The 24,158-nt window shown below is 35.0% G+C and overlaps 3 protein-coding genes across 4 annotated transcripts; all 3 read right to left on the reverse strand.

Annotated features, from left to right (window-relative positions):
• Positions 1-5,035: 5,035 nt before the first annotated feature.
• On the reverse strand, positions 5,036-8,546 carry LOC141670588 (aspartic proteinase Asp1-like). Its single transcript, XM_074476522.1, has 8 exons — positions 8,198-8,546; positions 7,061-7,178; positions 6,589-6,815; positions 6,158-6,391; positions 5,926-6,064; positions 5,650-5,844; positions 5,494-5,566; positions 5,036-5,408 (listed from the first exon to the last, which is right to left on the reverse strand). Exons 1-8 carry the CDS (start codon positions 8,371-8,373, stop codon positions 5,314-5,316), a joined length of 1,257 nt encoding a protein of 418 aa, XP_074332623.1. The 5' UTR covers positions 8,374-8,546; the 3' UTR covers positions 5,036-5,313.
• A 485-nt stretch (positions 8,547-9,031) lies between these two features.
• Positions 9,032-11,505, reverse strand: LOC141674660 (uncharacterized). The gene is made up of 4 exons (XM_074481367.1): positions 11,408-11,505; positions 11,153-11,253; positions 10,457-11,057; positions 9,032-9,467 (listed from the first exon to the last, which is right to left on the reverse strand). The coding sequence occupies exons 1-3, from the start codon at positions 11,503-11,505 to the stop codon at positions 10,546-10,548; spliced, it is 711 nt and encodes a 236-aa protein (XP_074337468.1). The 3' UTR covers positions 9,032-9,467; positions 10,457-10,545.
• Positions 11,506-13,411: 1,906 nt separating this feature from the next.
• Positions 13,412-20,487, reverse strand: LOC141672281 (proteasome subunit beta type-3-A). 2 transcript variants are annotated; one of them, XR_012555436.1, is made up of 8 exons: positions 20,330-20,487; positions 19,982-20,163; positions 19,038-19,145; positions 18,839-18,928; positions 17,616-17,700; positions 16,121-16,215; positions 13,926-14,043; positions 13,412-13,725 (listed from the first exon to the last, which is right to left on the reverse strand). XR_012555436.1 is itself a non-coding variant. In XM_074478849.1 (7 exons), exons 1-7 carry the CDS (start codon positions 20,333-20,335, stop codon positions 13,995-13,997), a joined length of 615 nt encoding a protein of 204 aa, XP_074334950.1. In that variant the 5' UTR covers positions 20,336-20,487; the 3' UTR covers positions 13,727-13,994. The 2 variants fall into 2 exon arrangements, 1 of the variants encoding a protein (XP_074334950.1); XM_074478849.1 differs by lacking the exon at positions 13,412-13,725 and having other exon boundaries at positions 13,727-14,043.
• Positions 20,488-24,158: the final 3,671 nt, after the last annotated feature.

Consider the following 24,158-nt stretch of genomic DNA (forward strand, 5'->3'; position numbering starts at 1 on the left):
CAAGTATAGTCAGGGTCATTGGCCACGAAACCAATCCTGTAGAAGTGAAAACCATTGGCAAATGCTTCATCAGCCATTTTCCTCTTCTCATCAGGCCAGCCCATTTTCTGTTGCTCCTCAAGATACTCAATCCTCAGGTTAGCTCCACCAAGCTCAGTGTGGAGAGAGGTAGCCTTTTATTGACAATCTCTAGCTGAGAAGTAAGGTTGGCCACATCATCCTTGAGAAAGGAGATTTCAGAATCCTTGGTTTTGATGTCCTTGGCATGCAGAAAGTCCTTGTCTTTGAGGGTGTTCCTCAAAATGTTATTGTCACCCTGCAGCCTCTCTAGGCGCGCCCTCTCTTCAAGAAGCTTGTCCACCACTCGGGTGGAGTGGACGAGCAATTGGCAGGATGCCTTTACAGAAGCACGAGCGGCCTCTCCCAAGTCCATGGCTTGCCACTGTTCCACTTCTTCATCTGAAACATGAAGGGAACCCATGGGGCCAAGAGCGTTCAAAGCAGCAGATGAGCCAGAAGGCGCGCCCTCTGCTCTATGCCTCTTGGGCGCGCCCTGTTTATCTGTGAGGTCAATCACGGGCCTTTTCAGGACAGGAGTTGTTTGAGGGATAGGAGTTGGAGTGGGGATGGATGCCTGTGCTGCAGGAGCATCTTTCTTTGGCTTAGGCTTGGGTTTGTCACCAGGGTGCACCCCAAAGGATTTGGGGATTCTTGGAGGAGCCATTTCTGCATAAAACATAGAACATGTTAATTAATCGTGACAGTTAGGTGTGCTGAACAAAGCAATAAATAAAGGCAATTGATAAAGATAACATTGATAAACATGTATAAAGTGCTACGCCTAGAGTGAAAGGGCGCGCCTTAAGGGGCGGAAAGATTAACCACATTAACAGGAATTTATATCTAGTATGCTAATACAAAAGCTAAAAAAAAAAGCTAGGACGCGCCAATTATAAAAGGGCGCGCCTTTAGACTCTGTAAGTGTTGAACCTGAAGGATCTTGGCCTTGAAAAGAGCTGTCTTCTGCTTCTTCTTCTTCTTCAGCCTCTTCTTCATTATCTGGGTCAATGACACGGGAAACAGGAGCACCTTTCCTAAATTTTACATATTTGCACTTCGTCCCTACTTGGTCAGAAAGGATTCCAACTCGCATTAAATTTGTCTGGGTGACTAAGGTCTTCAGGTTCCACCTGTCAGCAGCCACTCTGAGAAGGGTTTCAGCTCATTTTTTAGGCTCGCCCTTAAGTGGCTTGGCCACAGGTCTGTCTGAAAAGAATAAGGACGTAAAAAAGGGAAAAAGGAGTATAAATACAGTAATTAAAAAAAAGGGAAAGAAAGGGTGCGCCCTTACTTGGTGACTTGTTGACTCTTATCCTTAATCTGGGAACGTCATACAAGTAAAAGAAGTTTTTCTTCTAGACTTTTTCATGGTTGAGCTTGTCAGAGGAAAAACCCTTCTTGTTGTGTTGCTTGTCTACAACCAAGTACTAGTACCTGTGGTCAGACTTTCTTAGGTTGAAAAAATAAGTGACTTCAACCATTGAAGGCTGAGGAAAACCCAAGTCTGTATAGAGAATGAACAGGGCCAGAATAAACTTGTAGCTGTTGGGAGAAAGTTGGAGTGGAGCCACGTCGTAAAGTTCTATCACTTCCCTAAGATAGGGATGTAAGGGCGCGCCTACTCCTAAGGATACCAGCTTAGGGCTAGTTACCATCCTAGGAATTTTGAATTTCCTCCCATAATTGAAGATATGGGGCCGCATCATGCTTAAAGGGCGCGCCCATATGCCTTCCATATCATAAAATTCCATGAGCCATCCCAGTTGCTCATCTAAACAAGCTGAGGACAGGCCCATGCAGAAAAACTTCCCATGCTCCTTCCTGAAACGTTTCTTCACAGCTTCATTGCATGCCTCGAATTCATCCTAATCAAAGTCTAATTCACTGTCAGAAATTTCCCAGTGTTGGAAGGGGATTGGAGAAGGTTCAGGAGAGGTAGAGAACTGGAAGGAATCCTCATCAAAGAAATTTGCTTCATCGCGAAGTGGCGATACATTTCCTTCAGGTGCGCCCTCAGAAATAGGAGAAGTAGGTGCGCCCTGTGTTTGTTGAGGAGATAGGCTTGGAGAAACAGCCCTGTAGGAAACTTTGGAAGGCCCAGCACCTACGTTGACACCCCTCTCAACACCCCTATACCTATCGGCATTCAAACTCTCGAACCAGTCATCGTCGTCCAGTTCTGTACTAATTGGGGCTGGGGATCTATCCTTTTGGACCAGTTTCTGCTTTCCATGTCTACGAGATAAAGGGATGTTGTCCGTGGAAGAACTGTCTGAAGAGTCTGCCATCAAGATACCCTTTTTGGAGTCTTGAACAAGGCGCGCCACCCGGTTCAGAAATTCAGGGGTATGGTGAGCGTTTGGAGGCTGAGGATTGAAGTAAGTGTTTGGAGGCGAATATATTCCCAAATTTATAAGGAAATCCTTGAAAGGGTGAAAAGGAGAGGACGCGCCCTCGTCTTCCAGCTGTCAAGAAAACCAAAAGAAATGTTGAAGGCGTGCCCAACTCAAAAGAAGATACGAAAGTACGAAGAAAATAGAAAAAGTAGGGGTAGGATTAAGAGAATGGTATTTCCTACGATCTATGTTAGCTCCTTTCCAAGATGGGACATACACTAAGAAGGCGCGTCCTATCAATTATAGACTCTATAAAGACTGCTATGAAGTATGAAGGTTAGATAACAATGGCGTTGCTGAAAATAAAAAAGGACGCGCCTTGTATGAATGTGAAGGCGCGCCTTATTATAAGATATATGTTTTTAGTTTTAAGGATAAACGATTGGGTTTCCTAGAAACATAAAATTAAAAGTTAGACCCAATGATTTTGGATCTAAAACAGCAAAAAGTCGGAATTACACATATACATACACAGATACATACATCATTTTATGCACATCATCAAGAACAGAAATGGGAGATGAAAAGGTAATGTGACATGCAATGTGATTTACTTAACGGAATTTAGAGATGCAAGAAGTTTTTTATACCTTTTCGAATGGAGAAGAAGTTGGCTGGAACAGACTTGAAAAATGGCAGCGGAGAAAGCTGATTCGGGAAAGCTTCTTTTCGCCGGCATGATAAGTTTTGAAGAAGGGTAAAGTAAGAGAGAGGGAGAGAGAGAGAGTAAAAGTGAAAAGTAAAAAGAAAGGGTGTGACTGGTATTTATAGTTGAAAATGACAGCTGTCAAATCAGTCACATCAATCGCGAATCCCTAATAATAAGGGGAACAGTTTCTAAACCGTTTGAACTTCTAGGACGCGCCCTCCTGAAGGCGCGCCTTATTTGGTTATTACGGCATCATTGAAACTTTAAGCAAAAATTGGAAGGCACGCCCTGTTCAGGGCGCGCCCTGTAAAAGTATTGGAAGATTTGTTTATACAGATTTTGATAAAGGTGAAGAAAAATTTCAATCCCATTTTCAATGGCATATGGAATTTGGGGGGTAGTTGTTATGCCCAAAAATTGGTATAAACAATGTTCAGATTAAGATTGATAAAACAGTTAAAATTGAGGAAGAAATGCCTAAAATTACGGAACAGATAAGGTAATTTGCCTTGCGGAAGGAAAGTAGGCGCGCCCTTTGTGGTGAAAGGCGCGCCCTGTGCTTTGATGGTTGATGGAGTTGTTGTTGCTTGACCCCATACATAAGGGGCGCGCCCTCAGCATAGGGGGAAGGCGCGCCCAGTTACTAAGAAAAGGTGGGGAATTTCCTAATCGAATATCCTCCTATGATAAGCTTAATCTGATTACTTGTGAGGACTTCAACATGATTACTTGGACGGGCTCTTTGGAAGATTCAAGGAAGAGGGAGATTATTATTACTAACCTATTTGATGCAGGTACTCTATTGAAGAACTCCTTCCTGTAGCACATCTACAGGAAAGGCGGTGTCCGTGGTCAGAGACCTCCAGGGGTATGCCTGGACTGAATGCCTCCTCCTGTAGTCAATGGGTGTTCTCATTGGGGATGTGGGGTGAAAACTGGTGTGTGCTTTGGGAGCTCTGTTTCTGTAGTCAACGGGTGTCCTCGTTGGGAGACTTCGGAGTATCCTGCACTTTGCACCTAAAAGTTTGGGATCACTTGTCTTGCAATATGGTAGGGGCTCCTTATCGGGGGACAAGGACGCGTCCAACATTTGGGCTGAACCACGGCTAAACCTGCGTCCGCGGACTAGAGAAACAGCTGGTAGCGGAGGGTTATCCTTGGCCAGGGAGATGCCTCATTCGTGAAGTCTCGAAGCCGCGGACGAGCCTTGGGCCTTTGTGGTTGGGCCTCATCGGCGGAAATTCCTAAAGCTAGTAGAAGACGGTTTCCAGTGGGTTTCCTACTGAGCCTCGGGATAAGAAATCTAAGCCCATTAGGTTTCTTGTTCCCCAAGAACTACGTGGGTTTGATTCCCCATAAATAGGGATACGTAGGCAAATTGTAAGGGGTCAGAATCGAGAGCACAAAGAAGCCACCACTAACCCTAAGCAATCTCAGCCCCCAATAATCACCACCACCAAACATTGTTCATCTTTTCCGACGAACTGTTCATCGGATCCACCGATTACTGTTCACGTTTCCGATGAATAACCGCCATCACAGATCTTGCTTCCGGCTACGAACCTCAAATTTTGTTACTCCCAAATTCCTCCGTCGAACAATTATGATCACATAAATAGTTTTATCTAACTTTATATAGTCCTCGTTTTCGATAGGTATGATCTACTGAAACATTTCATTTCTGATAAATTATAGAATTTCGATATAGTAAAGACTGTCGAGTCTAATTAATTATTTCATTTGCAGAGGAGGGTCGGTGATGTTTTAGCTGTAGAAGTTTCTGCTCGTCTGTGTATTCACAGTTAGTTATATCGAGATTCTCTCCTCTAACAAACATTCCTATTGGTTACTTGAGTTAAATATCTACTCTTGACACTAATTACATTCTTATGTTCTTCTTTAGGTTTTAGCAAGAGCAGAAAGAACTCCAGTGATCAATTTGTATATTTTCTATATATATTCTCTAAATGAAGATATTTATGCGTTAATTTTATTACAAAAATTCATCTAATCTAAATCAAATTGTAGTTGCTTCCAGAAACTGGCTTCGATGGGAAAAAACTCTGATAAGATATGCAACTCAACTGAATGGTGCTGGAAAAGAACTCTCATGAGGCCACCACGATCAACACTGTTAAAAACAAGAACACGCATCCTAGCGAGAATGACATCAGCATCCAGTTAATGTGATGGTAAAACAACATTTGCTCAGGACTTGGGAAGTCTATCACAATTTGCAGGGACCCATCCAATCTGCTGTTTCTCATTATCATATATCACCATTTTGTCTTGTATAGAGATGTCTGGCAATAGCAAGCAAGGAATGAATGTGACAAATACTAAAAGGAACTTTTACTAACAATAATAAGTTATTAGAGTATTCCTTACCTCCAATAATAATAGAATCTTCCAGTCCTATGTCCTTGCCATTCAAGATGCCTAAGCAAACATTTCCACGATCCTGGAATACGTATAACTCGGTTATGCTTTGTCTTTAGGGTGAAAAGGAAAAACAAGATAGGAAAGCATTCTAATATGGCTTACTGAGACAATAAGATAAGCTTCAGGAGACAATTGGAGCTGAACATTTTTGGAATTTGTAAAACTCAAACCCAGTGGCTTGAATAAGTTCTTGACATCACGAATGGATTTGAATGCTTTTTTGCCTTTCCAGCAGACTGGAAGGGTTTTATCATCATTGGCATCTTTAAATTGATTTTGGCTTAAAGTTTTCTTTAACTGAAACCAAATAACTTATAGTTAGTCCATCACAACAATACGCAATTGCTTCTTCTTTTTTCATTGTTATTTGTACATTACCAGATTAAGGAGAGCTCTGTAAGATCGAGAATTAAAGTAGGTGTAAGTACTTCCGCTGTCAAACAATACTGGAAGGCCCTCAACTCCAGTACCTTGCCCATCATATCGTAATTCAGCAGGTCCCAAGGTGTAGTGCATTCTAATTATGTCAAATGAAAGAAATTATTAAATTGTTGGTTATATGAGAAACACGTTATATTGCACGAAAGGGGTATAATGGAAGAGTTCTTACTCTCCAGACTTGCTTGACATTGGGGCCCAGACAATTCCAGAAGACGGCAGAATATTATTTCCCAAGAAAAGATAACCTCCCCCTTGTGAACTCAAGCAATGACCAAATACATTTTGCATCACACCAAGGTTGCGTAATTGTGCTAAAATGGTCGACTTCCCCTTACCAAGGCCAAGGACTCCATCAGTATATGGTGGAAGTACTCCTTTTGCAACTTCTTGATCATAACCACAGCTGCATATATATAGCATGCAGTGAGATAAAATAACATTATGCAATTAGAAAGAAGAGACTGAACATTCTACCAGCCATGCACAACATTTAGCCATTAGTTGTCACTTTGCATGTCATGGGTAAGCAACCAAGGCAAATATTAAAAACACTTGATATATAAATACATTTATAAGGTAGAGCTTGAGCAACTTATTTACCCAAAGGCCAGACGAGGAGCGGCAGCTTTTCCATTAGTCAATTTCAAAGGAAATATATCTTTAACCAGCACGCCCATAGATGAGCCATGATCCGTGTATTCAACCTCATAATCACATTGCTCTTCAGGGCTTGCACAGGGTACACTTTTTGGCAAGTGAAACACCGTGCATAAGGGATCTTTACATTTCACAATGTCTTTACTGGGCTTGTAAAGAGGGTGAGGTGCCTGTACATAAATAAGAGGTTTAGAAGAAATATACAATTTTAATTTTCATTGACCGACGATGTATCAGTATGGGATTGACTACATTAATAATTCACCAACCCTGGCTAAATAAAAGTATCTTAAACTAAAATGACAGGCAGATTCAATGTGTTATCACATAGATTTACTCAACACATTGGATGAACAATTGGATATAGATGAGTAGTGCAGTGTGGTTTCTGTAGCTAAGAGGAAACGACTATTACCGGAAAACATTTGGTGCAAGGTGCATCACATTGTAGCCAGGTGACATCACTTCCGGTATCTATATCGAGGAAGTAAGGTCTTGGTGGATTGCCTATGTTAAGAGTTGCATAATAGTACCTGCATAACCAGGAAACAAAATCAACAACCTAGCTTAAAAATAATGTTAAACTTAATCTAATCTAAAATACAGTTAATAAAATTGAAATGCAAGAGAGAAGCGAATACAGGGTTGAGGCAAAAGAGAAACAGTCGTGAAATGATGATATCATCTAGATAGAAAGAGCTCATGCTTGATAATCCACAATAAATCCTAGAAATGTACTATCTCTTTCTTTATAGGAAATAAGATGGATGATTCTGACTCAAAAGACAAAAAGAGCTGATGTGAGTCAATTACAGATGAGTTCTTACACAAATTAACCAAGGAAAGGCAGAATGCATGATAATTATCCAGAAATCCTTTGATTTATTTACCCAAGATGTTAGGTTTTGCTAAAAGAACTCTTATTCAAAACAAACCATATCGAACATTACATTCAAGTTGCACTATAAATTTAATTACATATTTTATCTAATATGATTCATAACAAGAATAATAATTTAAATCTCTTATCAATACTGTCTAGGAATTTAAGTCGCGCAATAAAAACCCCATTAATTTAAAGTGGAAATGAAAAAAAAAATCACAATGAACCCGAAATCTAAAAATATGCAAATTGCCACATAAGAAGTTTACAATGCAAGATCCCCACAAAAATATTTTTGACTTAATGCGACGGACATGAGATATTTCTCCCCTCTTGGTAGTAAAAGACAGTGAGTGTGCGTGAGTACTCAAATTTGTGTAACTGACTCTAACCAGAAATATGTGAATTTCTCATTTTCTCCTATGCAAAACCTTTAAAGATTAATTATAATAATTTAATCATAGAAAAACCCAATTTTACATCATATTAATTATCGACACACACATACATATCAATGATATTATGATCAAGATGAAGAGCAAGAGCAAGACTACATTGACTAAAATTTAATGTATCTTCAATGTAAAACCCCAAAACAATAGTAGTATGTTTCTAATGCACACACAATTACACGCACACACTAAGATGAAGGAAAAAAGACACACATACCCTTTGGGATAAAGGTTGCCAGTAAGAGGTAAGATTACACCGGAGCCCAATTGATTTGTAACATTCTTGTGTAGCTGATTATAATAATCACACAAACATCCTTGAATTGTTGCTGATATAACTGCAAAGCACATCAAAACTAGTTTCCATGTTATAACTCTTCTTTGATCATGCATGTTTCTGTATCTATTAAAATTTCTTGAGGATTTAGATGATCAAAGATGTTTTATGGGATTTTTTGTACAAGAAAGATGATCTTGACTTTGAGTTATATACTAGGTGGCTTGACTTGGGTGTGAGCAATATATATGTGATCGGATATATTTAGGGGCACAGTTTGTCAAAGGGAGGTGATGTAAATTTCTTGGCAGGAGACAAAATATACGCGTGAAGTGTCATCATGTATGTTTCTTGTGATGTTCGCACGTGTAGAATGTCTTTGTTACCCTTCTGTATTTGTTTTATAATGGCATATTTGTAATTTTATGATGGTTCCAACTACATTTGTTTAAATTTTTGTAATTTTTTCTCGGGTAAAACTGGTCCATAACAATCAATTGTTGGAAATCCTATGTCTTAAACATGGTTATCACCTCTTCATTTACAAAAAAAATCGGTGTTATTCCTATTCGCCAAAAATTATAGCGGAAAAATGTTTGTAGTAATCTGTTGTTATTGACACAAGTATCTTTTTTGATAATAGGAAGTTGAAGCTTCAGTTCTCGTGAATAGGGGCAAAACCACTTATTAGCATAGAAAAGAATAGAGCAAAACAACATTGTATTAATACAGATAATGCTAATGACTTTTTGGATGAATAAATGTTAACGGATTTGCTATATATAACAATTCATGATTTTAAAATTCTGCACTGGTCTGTAAGCAAAAAAAATTGTTCATGTTGATCGAAAAGGCTATGTTGATCAAAAAGCTTTCATCTGGTTTGCCTTGCTGCCTATCTGGCAAATCCTACAAGTTTCTTTCTGCTTGTCAATTGTATGCTCGCAGCTTTCTCTCCTCAAGGTACTCCTAGTCATATCCAAGTACACGTTGATAAATAGTGAGACGTACATATGATTGGTTTTTCCCCTCTTTTATCCTCATCTACACAAATACACATTGAAAAATAGTTGATTCGACTTCTGTATCAGTGAACACCGACATTGGCAGATCATATGGCGGTTCCAATAGCAGATGCTTCCCCAATATTTTATAGAATAGGTTCCAATTTGATCCTTTCTTCCTGACCTGGAGAGCTCTGTCTAGTTATCTGCAGGTAAACTATAAAAACCTTTAAAGCAATAGAAAGACAAATCTGCGCGACAGTCTGAAGCTGCTGCTCAGCATATGATGCAAATTTTTAGGAAAAAAATATCATATAATGCAAGCAGTGTTAAGAACAACTAGAAGATCAGGTGTCTGTACGAAAATAATCTTTGGCAGACAGCACTACAGACATCTGAAGGGGAAGCATGATATAAACTCGTGCTTAAACACTTTCCTTTTGCCATAAAAAGTAAACCAAAATAGTAACAATCTTCATTTACTATGGGAACCTTTAAAAGCATTCTGCAAACTATAACTATCATTAACACCATAAGTTTGACCTAGCGATCTGCAAACTATCCTTTTATTCCGATCCAGCTTACTATACATTATAGTCAATGAAACCTGTTATAGGGTTACAAAAATATAACTGAACATTAAGAGCTAGTCAGGGATCTAAAACACATTATGACATTATGTGCTCCCTGCATCCTGTAAGCATCTCTTGTGTTGTGTGTCCTCTTCGGAATTTGGACTATTCCAACATTGTCTACTAGAAATGTCACACATTTAGTAGTTACTCCTTTCACACGGAGAGATCTGTTATTAGTGTGGGTTCATCATCTATCAATCATTGTTCCCAATGTATGTGATTTTTTTGCTAAACTTGTACATTGGTAATTAGAATAATAAGAATGATTTTAACAAGGGTCGCAGTTCACTTCTGAATTCTAATCTATACTACAAAAATGTAACTGCAAAATTGAAAGGGGATGTATTTCATCTCCTACCTCACCCCTTAAATCCTATTACTAGGCTAACCTTTTTAGTAGAAAGTACTGGTAAGAGCTACATACATGATAGTCCTCATGACAGAATGCAGCATCTGTTGATTTGTTTAGAGTTTAGACTAACTAATGGAAGCATCAAGATTCAAGAAGAAACGGTACATTATGAGAATCAAAACTAAGTACCAATAATTCAAAAATATACCATGTAAAGCTGGAGCATGCAGTCATTAACACCAGAAATCGATTCCAAGGCAATCTCAGCAACAACAAATTCTGCTATTAATTAGCTCCCTATCGCCTTTTCCTGTGTTTTAAACCTCTTTGACTGGTTCCTTTCCGTGCAAACTTTGAAGTTCGTGCCACTCTAATACTGTGAACTCTGCTATCCTGATCATCCCAGTGTTTAGCTGAGTTGTACCTGGTAATGTAACCTGAATTCTCACTTACCCCTACCCGAGCACGATGGCTGTGCGGTCTCAGTGATCTTGCAACATGGTCTCTTTTGTAGTCTCTTCTCGGTCTCCTTTTCTTTTCAATCTGATCAATTTCGTCATTAGAAATGCTGCTAGTACTCTCTTCTAGCTCATCACTAGAACTTGCATCGTAGAATTGCTCTTCGATATCTCTTCTGCGCCTTCTACGGTTTATTCTCTTAACATGACGGATCTTATTAAATACAAAGTAGCAACAGTACTCCCACATCGAGACATAAATCGAAATGCATCCCCATACTATTTTGCAGGAAGTCCAACATATGCACTTACAAATTCCCAATTCATATAGCAAATAAAAGAAGAAGAGAACTGCAAATTTAGCAAATAAGACATGCAAGTAATAACTGATAAGAGACAACTTACTAAACATTCGAATGCTAGACAAGATAAGCAATAAAACTCACCAAGGTATAGTAAAATTGCAACCATGGCAAACTTGAATAACTGGGAAACGCAGAAATTTTCGATGTAACAAATGAAGTCCCATGTTGGTGCACATACTGAGCTGAATCACAAACCACAAAAATGAAATTTTACAAAGCGTTTGAACAATATATAAACTCTTATTTTATTAACTGGAACAAGTAACACTAATCTAATGTATATATATTTAGTTCATAAAAATTACAATACGGTTTGGATAAAGAAGGAATGAGTACTTGCAAGATTTTCCTGAAAGAAAATCAAAGGGAGACCCGAATATTTTTGAAATGACTGAACCAACTCCTGATGCAATGCCGCTAATGAAACTGTCCATTACAACTGCAGGCTCTCTCTCTCTCTCCCCCTCCCCCTCCCTCTCTCCCTCCCCCCTCTCCCTCTCTACTCTCTCTCTCTCTCTCTCTCTCTCTCTCTCTCTCTCTCTCTCTCTCTCCCCGTGTGTGTCTCTCTCTGTGCTTGTGCGTGTTGCTGTTAATTTACAGTGATTATATTTGAGAATCAATGCAAAGGTAATCCATGTGTAGGCATTTGGTGAATATAAAAATCGTGTGTTTGTGAATAAGTTGTTAGAAGAATCAGGGATCTTAAGATGAGTTTACAGAGAAAGAGAGGAGAGTGGGATGATCGAGATGGTAGAAGGTTTTGAAGGAATTTGGCTAACCGTTTGGTAACTGTCATTCTGTGATCGTTTGATTTTCATTCACTCTTACAAAGATAAAATAGGGTTTTTGAATTACATAATAAAAAATACGATTTAATTTAACCATGTATATAACCAATTTTAAAATATTTTATTCCTACTAAAGCAAAAAAAATAAAAGAATGAACAAAGAACATAGTAATAATATTTTATTTTTGAAATGCTTTGTCTTAGATATCAAACCCCATGGATTTATTATCGTATTACATTTATTGATTTAAAAACAGAGTGAAGATATTTACATTTTATTTTATATAACTGGGGCATTAGAGCATCTCCGATCACACTCATCTGTTACCACTTGTTACTTAAAATTATAACTATCCGTTTTTGGTCTTTTCATCCTCTATATTATTCTAGGTCATTTCCCTTATTTTTTTTTTAATTTGCTCAAACCTAGATGTGTATCTATAACTCCTTTTTAATCAACCATATCCTTATATATCCTTATTTTTATTTTTATGTAATGTCAATGGTGTGTGAAAATAGGTTTATACAACTAATTGATAAGTAGATGTATACATGTATATATTATATAATATTATAATATAAAAATTATTCATATATTTTTATCATTATTTTATTATATGTATAGATGCACTATTTATATTTGTATTTAAAACATAATAAATATTATGTAATGTTAAGTATAAAAATGTTATTTTATTGTTAACTAAATTTATAAAAATTCTAATATAAAAGATATGTTTTAGTCATCATATATTTTATTTATATGTAGTAATGTTTGTTAATCATTTTTTCCATTTATTTTTAAGTATGCTATTATATTTTCAATCAATCTTAATAATTATCTAATTTTATTTTATAAATTTTACTTTAAAATATTGACATAAATATAAAAACGTTCTACTATTAGCATTAAATATATTTTATTAAATATTATAATTTTATTTTAACTAATATATATATTTGAATTTAATAAAAAATATTGAATATAACTAATGATTATATCTAATACCACTAAAATAAAAGTACTTACAGGTTCAATAAAATTTAACAGTTTTAGGTTATACTGTTGGAGATGCTCTTTTTTTTTTGAAATCACTGTTGGAGATGCTCTTAATTACTTTTTTTATCTAGCCTATCAGTTGAAACAATCTTGAAAATGAATTTTTACCGAATAAATAGATCAGTTGGGCGTTTGAAAAATTATGATATGCCCTTTGAAAAATTATGATCTGCCCTTTAACATTAACAACAATAATGCACAACCAAAAAGGCTAGAAATAACATATAAGAACGCTAGTCCAAGTTAAAATAATAATAATTATTAAAAAATAGGATATCTCTTGACCAGATAATAAATATATAATTAAAAGGCTATCTATTACTACGGATTGTATACAGGCACTATTTACACGCATTACGAGACTTCTTTAAAGTGTAGTTTCATAATGTTTTTTGTAATTTTTTTTTATGAATAAAAGTTTAAACATAAAACTTTTATTTAGAAAAAAAATATTTAAAAAAAAATATATTTAAACGAGTATTGAAAAACGTGTCAACAAATAATGTATAGAATTGAATGGAATAGAGAGTACGCTACATTCCTTAACATCCCACATAAACTGTTTCTCAATGTGAACATTCTTAATATTATCATATTAGGAATCACTGGAAATAGTAAACTCAGCCTTAAATTAGGGATCACTGGTAATAGTCAACTCCTGCAGGAGTTGTGAACCAGTTCAAACAATTACTTTGACAGTCAATCACACTGCAAGTCTGTCATCATTAATCCATAGAGTAGATAACCCGAAAATGTCGCTAAAAATCCACAAGGACATTCAGAGGTGCAATGCTGACATGATATCACTGAAAAGTGAAAAGCAAGGCATCCTTACCATAAATAATCATTAGCTTTTATATGGCATCTCTTCGCAAGAGAAAACAAGTTATTTAATGACAAGCTATAAACTAGATGGTAAAAACCAAACTACATTCATCCTGTTTTCAAGTTGTAAAAATCAGTTTTAACATCATAATACATCAATGTGATACAGAAGAAAACCTACGCTTGGTAATAATTGAAAACAAGCAACGCTTGACGCAGAAAGTTCATGAAAAATCTTCCTTTCAGTATGTCAATCCATCCTGCCCTTCAACGTCCTTTCCGTTACTTCAGTTGGTGTCCTGAAACAATCCAAACAAAAAACTTAGTAATTCACTCATGGATCGACCAAAGTAGGACTGTAGTTTTAAGAGATATGACTAGACCCGGAAATTTTTCACACGACACATAAATTTAGTGTTTGTGTTTATATTTTAAGTACACGACACGAAAAATACACAAACACGAAGTACAGTAGTACACGACCAAGTAATGTCGGTTTTGTGTTTACCTTTTGGGTACACGACACGACATTGAGTTACACGAAATAAATATATTTATAATTAAATGTTACTCCCTCGGTCTCACTCATTTCTTTACAGTTTTGACACGCAATTTAAGGCACCATAATTTAATTTTGAAATTTTCTTTTTTATAAAAATTTGAACATTATATTTTTATTTAGAAGAAAAAAAAAATTAAAAACTCATAACTACAATTTGTAAGAGCCTTAAAGTGCGTGCCGAGCCCCGTCCCTCAATGTAAAGAATTGGGCGAGACGAAGGGAGTAAGATTTATTGTAGATATGTATATTTATAATAAATATATATATATATAATACTTTTAAATTATTGCATAGTTTTATAATATTGTAAGTATATTTGATTTAAATGTATATATTTCATGAAAATAATGTTCCTAAAGTTACCTCAGGAAACTTACATAAGATGAAAGTAGTTTTTAGTATAGAATAGTAAAGGCATTTTTGTAAATGTATGTAATTCTCCGCAATTACAATAATACCCTCATGTATTTACATGAGATTTTTTTATCTCAGGTAACTTCAGGAACATTATTCTCATATTTCATATAATTTTCTAAAAATCCAATATTTACATTTATTTATTTAATAATATTTATATTAATATTCAATTCTACAAAAAAACACGACACGAAAACGACACGAAACGGAGGTACACGAACACGAAAGGACACGAACCCTAATAGGGTCGATTTTGTATTTGGCCTTTGAGTATATAACACGAAAAGGTACACGACACGAAAGTATACGATACGAGCGAATTGACAGGTCTAGATATAACTAACTTCAAAACATTAAAATTCAGTTTTTCTAATATATTTCTATTCCGTGAGGTGAATTGAGGTGAATTCAGCATTCAGCATATACCAAACTGAGAAAAAAAACGTCCCTAAATTACCCGAACTCGGGTACGAGTGTCGGATACGGTTGCAGATCCAAGATCCAAGATCCAAGTGTCAGACTCTTAGTTTTTAAAAAATTAGGATCGTGGATATGGATTCAAAATTGGACACGGGTGCGGGGATTCGGCATATACTTCCACATAAGCGAAATAATACCTACTTTATGTACATTACATTTGTAAATTCGTATCTTCTCCCCCATAAAGTAAACATATACATAATTGTTTATCATATTTATAAAATAAATCAAAAGGATAACATTAAAAACTAATCTATAGATATCCCTCCATAAAATTAATTTAAGAGGATTAAGTTCTTGCGAGGCCTTATAAATTATTTTGAACTAGATTTCTTAAGGTTAAAGTGTCCTCCAGATCCCGTACCCACACCCATGTCATGTTCGATGGACACGGGTATGAGGGCAAAATTGAAGAGTCCGGGTAACTTAGAATTATCCTTTAAAAATTGGTTTCTTTTTATTATCATATTTTTTCGTAAAAGAAATATGCATTACAATTTGGGACAACACTTATTCTCCTTTTGATTGTAGAGAACAGAATGAAAATTTCTGGACAAAACAAAAGGGAGAGAGAATGGATGTAACAGGACCCGTGAAAAAAAAAATGAGTACAAATTTTCTATGATTGAGATTGGCAAAGAAAATGAGACAAGGAGAACGGAGCATTATTTGGTGGGTTTGACCTCTAATTTAAATATTTAGGAATGTAATTTAGGAAGGAATATGTATTTATATATACCCGTCAAAATAGTTAAAATGTCATCCCATTCCCTCCCAGTATTATTTTCTCTAACCAAACACGGCACAAGTATATATATCAAAATAACTTAACAAATTGCTTAAAGTTGTTGGCTTCTTCCATGTTTCATATAATATATAGATTGAAAAAAAGTGAATAGCCAACTATATTTGCTTACACAACGTATACGTGGCCTCCCCAGCCACTAAGACAGTCACGATCTACAGAAGATAGCAATGCTTGAGAGATTGTCTCAAACAATTCTTCAGCTTCCTGTAAATACAGTTGGAATAATAGAGTTAAAATCAGTGACGAAATTTCATTATATTCATAAATCAAATACGTATATTTTAAGATTATAAATCAAGCATTTCCTGACGGAAGCCTGGCATGATAAATATAACATTATGACATAATCTAAAATCTATGTCAGCAAGTATTCGGTCTAATTTATTGTCTCGGGTAAAAGAGCTCGTCAAAGAATTTGCTAAAGCTTAGACGTAATGGTAGGAAAAGATTACATATTAAGAGCTCATACACATTCATGCACGTGGACATCAGGTCTTTTGGCACACTCTGCAAGTATCAAGTGGGATTATAAAAAACATTAAGCTAAAGGAAAAAGATACTCAGGAAAGATTTAGGGCGACGGATGATGAAAAACTGATGCAAGGAGAATAATAAAGAAAAAAGTCTTTTGTCTTAATATGTAATTTATTGGAAACTTTATTTGGAATATACTGACTTCAAGTAGCCTAAGAATTAATTATACATATGTAGTTTGCTATTAAAAACTAAGTATCGAAATAATATTTACTTGTTCCACATAGGTAGGTAAATTTTGAAAAAAAATCAATATTCTATGTTATCGAGAACTATATATGCAGTTCTATCATCACTAAAATATATTGATGGAATAATATCAGGAGAAACATTTATATCTTATATGAGAAATTTCATTACTTTCATGATTCTTAATCGATGTCAATGTTTTAGGTTTTCCTGCGTGCACTATAACTTCGTGGCACAAATTCAGACTTGTCAAGTGCCATGTTTAACTTTGTGCAACTTGGAAGTTAATATCTCGCATCAACTCTCAAGCTGAATTACACGTGGTTAAAACTTTGTGTTTTATCTGCACCAACTTCTACTTTACATTGCTATTATTCCATTCTTGTTTCCGCTGTTTACAAAGAAAAATATACTAATGTTTCTTTTCGATTTTTACTTTTAAAGTCATAGATGCAGAGACTCGCGAAAAAAGAGCAAAGAATTCTTTAGTAAAACAGGATCGGGTTATTAAAAGAAAAATTGGTGCCATGCCTTCCTAGTGTGATTTCAAACTCTAGGAGTTTGCCATTACTTCAAGACTGTAAACATTCTCATAGCAGTCTGAAGAACTGCATTCACGTCACAAACCTGGCCGTACTACTTGCGAACTCCTTGCATGCCAACTCATTGAATTTTAGAATGTAGCTAACAGAGATATTTCAGGTTTTTGTATCTCCTTAAATTATACTCGTGCACAGATCTCATATCAATCATGTGCCATGATACTAGTCAATCCTGTTATGTCTGGCATGTTGTCTATGTTTGTCCCAGACAAAGTGCATATATTACGGGTCATAAAACATCTCTATTAATAATCAATGAAGTTAAGTTGAAGAGTGTACCATGTCAGGCTTAAACATGGACTCACAGGCTCCGTAAAGAGACTCTGAGGCAGTACCTGCGACAACAAAATCCTTTGCAAGCTCTCTGAATTTGATCAATAATTTAACAAGAAAACGTGTTAGAACCAGGTAAAATATCCAAAATTTAATACAGAGAGCCACACAGAAACTACATGAACAAGAATTAAACATGCTGTAGAATGCTCTAACAACGCATATACACCAGTATAGCTTGAAAAAAACGTTCACTAATTCAGGCCTCTACATGCATTATGTGAGAGCTTATTAATACTGTTAGATCCATTATGAACTTTGACAAGTGGATCAAAAGGTTATAATGTGGGTGTTACGCACTACGATAGGATTCTTTAAATATAATTAACAATTTATGTGTTCGTTTCCGATATTAAGCTTAGGATCTTCTCGTTCCCTGTTTTTTGTTTTTGAAATGTACAAAAATACTAGCTAAACCTAATCAATCGTAACGTAAGAATTTGTTTGCCCCAACTAAAGAGTGCACTTTCTGTTATTAGCATCATTTTCAACAAAATTTTCCCTTCATACCCTCGCAATCATTTTAAACATTAAAAAAAGTACATCAGGAAAGTAAGGGAGTCTACTAACCGGCACATGTGCATGACATGCAGAGATAAGGTTAGCGAGAAAATTTGCACTGATGGGTGTAGGAGGTGATGAAAAGTTAACAAATATAACTCAATTAAGGTAAGTTGAAAGAAAAAAGTTCAACTAGCACACTTGAAGAAAATAGATTGTTCAGCTTGAGAAGAAACACTTTCTCAAACTATATTCTGTCCATAAAGGCGTAAAACGGCTGGCTGTTGTATACAAAGCCCTACAACCAGGACCAATAGAAGCACTGGGTCAAAGCAAGCTAATATGTTTTATATTTTCAATACATCATTACTTCTCACTGTTTCTTTTAACCCCAACCCCCTCTCCCTCTCCCCCGGCTATTTTCTTTAATCCCCCCCCCCACACAGACCCACACACACACACACACATATATATATGAGAAAATAACACGAGAACAAAATGCATGAGATAACAAGGGCAAACGATTCTCCCATCCCTAAAAGATATCAATAGTATATTAAGTGCAGCAGCTGTTTTGTTCAAGTATACATGATAATAAAGATGTATCAGTACCCAATAGTTTAATCTACAATTGCACATAACATATTAACATATGGAACTCTACGTACTTGGCTCCAATAGAATCCATTGTGCAAATGAAGGGTTTGTCATCATCTCCCAATCCAGCAATCACAGGTTGGCAAAAATATGGACCAAACCTACAGATTTAAACATGCAACCTCATATATTTTGCATTATCAGATAGCACAGATCAGCTAACAATGTAATTTATAAAGAAATGAATGGTGCAGAGAGATTCTTACTGACCTTTTCTCGTACAGAACAGCAGAGACAAGGCTAGCAAATGTTTCAGGTTTCATATCTCTTTCCTCTCGAAGCTGATATAACTTGTGACGAAATACAAGCCGCTGATGTCTACGAAGAAATAAAATTAAGAATGAACAAATAAAGGAACAAGACTGCTACAGGTTACACACATAAATTAGTCTGGAGATTGGGACCTCATGACATGAGGAATGTTTCTCAATTTGAAAACAGAAACAAATATCAGTACTTAACTCGGTCGTTGCACTTCAGAAATCTTACATCAGGTGGTGATAAAGACATTACTATAAAACAAAAACTGGTACATGTCTGCTTGGGTCTAAAAAGTGTAAAAATAATTTTGAAAAAGGTGCAGTAAAAAAGGCATTGTTCCATGTCACAAAAAAGCAAATTAGCACAATAGCACATATCGAGCTTTCATAGTTGGTATGATACTTCTTTAAATTGAACGTCTCAATACACATTTCAGTTACTATAACAATAGATGTAATTACTATAACTATTTTTGAAAATTTTAGGATACTAATATCTATTATTGTTAAACTAAACTGAACATTAATGAACCAATCATAATATTCTACACAATGTGACCTAAACCATGCTTCAATAAAACAGTACTTATAACAAACCAAAAGTAACCACTGCTCCTATCCAAACTATTGAGATTTTTAAACATATGTCATCCTGTCCCAAATCGTGTAACCTCTACTCAAGTTACAGTTTCCGATCCAAAACACCAAACATATAAAACATCCGCCTTTATTGTCATATTCCAATTAAAGGTAGTTTAATCTACAAACTCAACAAATCAGCTCAAAATCACCGGAACACATATCATCAGCTCATAGTTTATAAGCTCAATCACTTATTAATCAAACTAACACGGATACATAAACACAAATACAAAGCAGTTTAGAGAAACTAACAAAGTCTGAGTATCGGAACCGAGACCGGAGAGACCGAGAAACAGCTTATCATGAATTTTAAAAATCCTCTGAAAATCAGTAGCAATAGTCTGTAACTGAACACCGAGACGACGATCGCTAGCAATAGCGAAACAGTTCTTCCCCACCATAGCCACTAAAGCACTTCCATTGTACTCAAATATCTACACAATTCATTAATCAATCACATAATCAACCATACACACAACCAGATCTAAATATCACAAAAATGCTAAAATTAGGGTTTTTAAAAACTACACATGAGAGATAACGATATATAGATACAAAATATATGTATATATGTATGTAGAAAAAGATGAAATTACTCACCGACATTGCTGATTGTAAGTATATTTGAATATGATGATGATTGTTTTGGAGTGATGGAGAGAATGAAAGTGTTTTGTTAATTTAAGTTTTGGGGATGAAAAGTATGGCTTGGAGAATACTCCGGGTCGGGTCCGGTTCAGACACGTTTATAATTTTACAAACTTTTTAAAATCATGTTGTTTCATGAAGGCACCTATGAATATCAATATCAATTTAATATTTAATATTCAATATCAATATATTCATAAATTTTGTTAGCACTAAAGTATCCATTTATCTTAGTGGAACCCATTTTCAAGCTGGTTAAATAGCATTGTACTATTTTGGGAATTATCAATACTTGCTCACTTGCTTAATTAACTGATCAAACTGTAACTTCCTATCTCATTTCTTTTACGCGGCAATCATGGGTATTTGAAATTCAAAAACTAACACTAACCATCAAGAATCTGATGTTCATGAAAAGAACTTTCATCCACATCCATTGATGTCTAGGTCTCAAGTTAACTAACATTCATGGACGAAACCGGTAAGACCTCAACTTTGCATATACATCTTTTAGTTTGTACATTAACAGTGATGGGGTCGTAAACGATTGGAGAAGAATCCATTATCTCCTTCTTCTACACCGAATGGTATGCCCTTTCTCTCATTTTAATATCGTAAAACATCACTTTGAAGTTTATCATTTTTTTATTATTATTTTTTGTTATTTTTATAGTACCAAAAGAAGAACAAGTACAATGTGTAGCAAAAACAGGAGTACATATAGTCCTTCTCCAAGATCAACAATTTCTAAAAACGGAGATTCTAATGATTCTGCTTCATTCAATAGTGGTATATTCTATTTCACTTATCAATTTAATTAAAATATTTTATGTTCATAATTGATGTATGATGTCTCATTTTTCACATGATTCATTCAGATCTGGTGAGAAAAAACATAACTGCTCCACCCTATATGAAGACTAAGATAACTAATTTGGTCTCACAAACAAGTGGTGCAGCCCAATTACATACCTCATCAGGTTTGTGTACTCTATGTGTCATAGTGAATGATTCATATCATTATTTATGGTCACAAATTGGATATCACCATAAGTTACATCAAAATATATTTGATAAGTGTTCATTTGGTGTCTTTGCACAAGTAATACATAATTTATCTCCTTCTTATCATAGGCTTTAAACACAATTTTTACATTACAGGATAATCCAAGAAGCTCATAGAGACAAGTGGATATAATGTCCTCGTTCAATTTTCCTAAAAAAAATAAGATGTTGACAATCTTCTTTTCCAAAGGGAATAGGTTTTCATATTAGTATGATATTATATATGCGCGGAAGTATGAATTACAATTGATTATAATTAATCTTTTTGTTTTTGGATGCAGATGTATTTATGTATTGCATGGGGGATAATGTGATATGTTACTATGTAAGGATTATGTTAGTCTTGCATTGCACTTAAATGTTAAATTATATATTTTGGCGATATGTTTAATTATAAGTTAATTGATAAGCTTATTAGTTTTTCATGTGGATGTCAGTTGTTTAATTTAATGGTTGAACAATTTTAGAGAAATACAATAACAGTAATCAGCATGACAATATATTTTTGAATTTACATTTTCTTATAATTTATGTAATTGCAACTGTAAGAAGTGTTAAAATGTTCAAAAGTTTTTATAGATTTATGCAAATTGAGACATAGTCCATAATTCAAATGTGCACGAGGTATTTTTTTTGTCAATCGTTCACTGAGGCATTTAGTTATTATTTTGTCTCTCTCACTTTAATTGACATTTTCTTTAGGTATCAAAATATCTATTTTGGTATGAATTTAACTCCAGTAATTGATATAGAAACACAAAACAATTTGTCATAGCACTTTGCACTTTAAGGTAGGCTCTGACCCGTTATAGAGATATGTTAAATTCTCTGAAGAATGTAGCTTCTCTAGATGTCCAGTTTCTCGAGTTGCACAGAGAGCAGCTGCAGCATACACCGGTCGCAGGTAATTAGAAGTCGAGATATCATAGTTGTCCAACCTAGACTGCGAAATCAGGAGCTGCTGAAGTACCATTATATGTTCATCAAAATTTTTGTTAAACTCTTAATACTCATTTGGTTGGTAGTTTTAGGTCTTTTGAAGGATCGTTCAACAGTGGAGGCAGAAAGCTGAGCCTCGCTACCGGAGTAGCGACTGGTATAACATTGACTTCATTTGCTGCCATTTTTCTCATTAATCGGCTCCAAAGTATCTATATTTCTGGATCTTATCTTCTATGATAGGTTTTAGATATCTTTCTTCTGCCTTATTTTAAAACTAAATTTTCATATCAGATATCATAATTTCCTTTGTATTAGCTAAAAATTTAACATTGATATGATGTTAGACAATAAAATTGTTCAGTTTACTAAATTTTGCTATGAACTATTTCTTTTTTCATCTCTCACTCGCTATTAATTTGCTATGAATAATTTTTTTCATCACTCACTTTCTTTTTTATTGATCAATCTAATTTTATCAACCATATTTATATTAAAAATGTGTTTGCACGTTTATTTGTGCTAATATGATCCTGATATTTTAAAAACTAAATAGATAAAATATTAGGCCACTAATTATTGGTGATTTGGCCCAAAGTCGTAATGACTTTCTTCATTACCTCTTTGGCAATGAATGCTTATGCATTGTTTATTATTATGATTTGAGGATTATTTAAATTTCAAGAAGAGCATGATTATCTTAATTTGTTGGTAGAGTCATACTGTATAGTTGTATTTCATGTAATTTAGTATTCATTATTGTATTTTAATTACTTTGCGTATCGTTCTTCATTTATATTTTTTTGGCCTATTTATGTTTTTAGAAGGCTTCCAGATTTAATATCATATTTTCGAAAGGATGAATAGCTATGGGGATTACACAAGCAACATGAGATGTACAAAGTGCACTCTGATTTTAAAGTACAGGTAGTTAAGAAAAACTATATGGTGTATATGGTTGTACATTTTATCGACTAGACATATGAAGCAAAGAAGAAACAATTTTCATTTAAAGTAGGATCTGGGACATTTACGTGGTATCATACAAGTATTTCATTCTATTTTTAAAAAAATAAATAAAAAAAACCTCTATTTTAATATTCGGAATTCTGATGACTTTTGAAATGGAGAAACACTTCTCATTTGTCGGTTGTAGCTCCCACCTCTTCATGTCCACCTTGTTGTGCAAGACATGCATGTACTACAACAAGACTAAGTCAAATTGACAGCCCTGAGATTTAGTTGTATGATAATCTAAATTTGTATTTTATACTGTATTACTTGAGTCTGTAAAAATTTCAAAGATTAGACTGGAGTATTTTCTTGTAAACAGTCTCAAGTTTAAGAATAAACAGAAGAAGATTAAGAAGATCATGCCTCAGAGAAATTGTGAAGAAACTTGAAGTTGAATAAATCTATTTTGGGAAAAATATTCTAAGTCAAGATATCTACAAGTCAAAGATCAAGTCATATAGAGAAGTCATTCGAGAACTCCAGAATGACTTATCGAGAAGTCCAAAATAGCTTATAGAGAAGTCTCAGAAATATCGACAAGCCAAATGAAGACATGAAGATTGGAGATATCGACAAGTCAAATTATCATTAGAGATCTCAAAGATGTCTACAAGTCAAAATGTATATAGAGATATCTGAGATATTGACAAGTCATTTCTGCATTACAGAAATCAGAGATATCGACAAGCCAAATGAAGACATGAATATTAGAGATATCGACAAGTCAAATTATCATTAGAGATCTCAGAGATATCTACAGGTC

This window comes from Apium graveolens, chromosome 7 (genome assembly GCF_009905375.1).
Source record: "Apium graveolens cultivar Ventura chromosome 7, ASM990537v1, whole genome shotgun sequence".
Lineage (NCBI taxonomy): Eukaryota > Viridiplantae > Streptophyta > Magnoliopsida > Apiales > Apiaceae > Apium > Apium graveolens.

Coding starts and splice junctions, on each gene's coding strand:
- LOC141670588 (XM_074476522.1), bottom strand. CDS start 8,373: ATGCATGATCAAAGAAGAGTTATAACATGGAAACTAGTTTTGATGTGC. Junction 6,816..7,060: donor CTTGCACCAAATGTTTTCCG/GTAATAGTCGTT, acceptor ATTTATGTACAG/GCACCTCACCCTCTTTACAA. Junction 6,392..6,588: donor GCTCCTCGTCTGGCCTTTGG/GTAAATAAGTTG, acceptor ATATATATGCAG/CTGTGGTTATGATCAAGAAG.
- LOC141674660 (XM_074481367.1), bottom strand. CDS start 11,505: ATGGACAGTTTCATTAGCGGCATTGCATCAGGAGTTGGTTCAGTCATT. Junction 11,254..11,407: donor CTTTCAGGAAAATCTTGCAA/GTACTCATTCCT, acceptor TTTGTGATTCAG/CTCAGTATGTGCACCAACAT. Junction 11,058..11,152: donor TGCAATTTTACTATACCTTG/GTGAGTTTTATT, acceptor CTAAATTTGCAG/TTCTCTTCTTCTTTTATTTG.
- LOC141672281 (XM_074478849.1), bottom strand. Junction 17,701..18,838: donor ATGGATTCTATTGGAGCCAA/GTACGTAGAGTT, acceptor GATCAAATTCAG/AGAGCTTGCAAAGGATTTTG. Junction 16,216..17,615: donor CCATGTTTAAGCCTGACATG/GTACACTCTTCA, acceptor CTGTATTTACAG/GAAGCTGAAGAATTGTTTGA.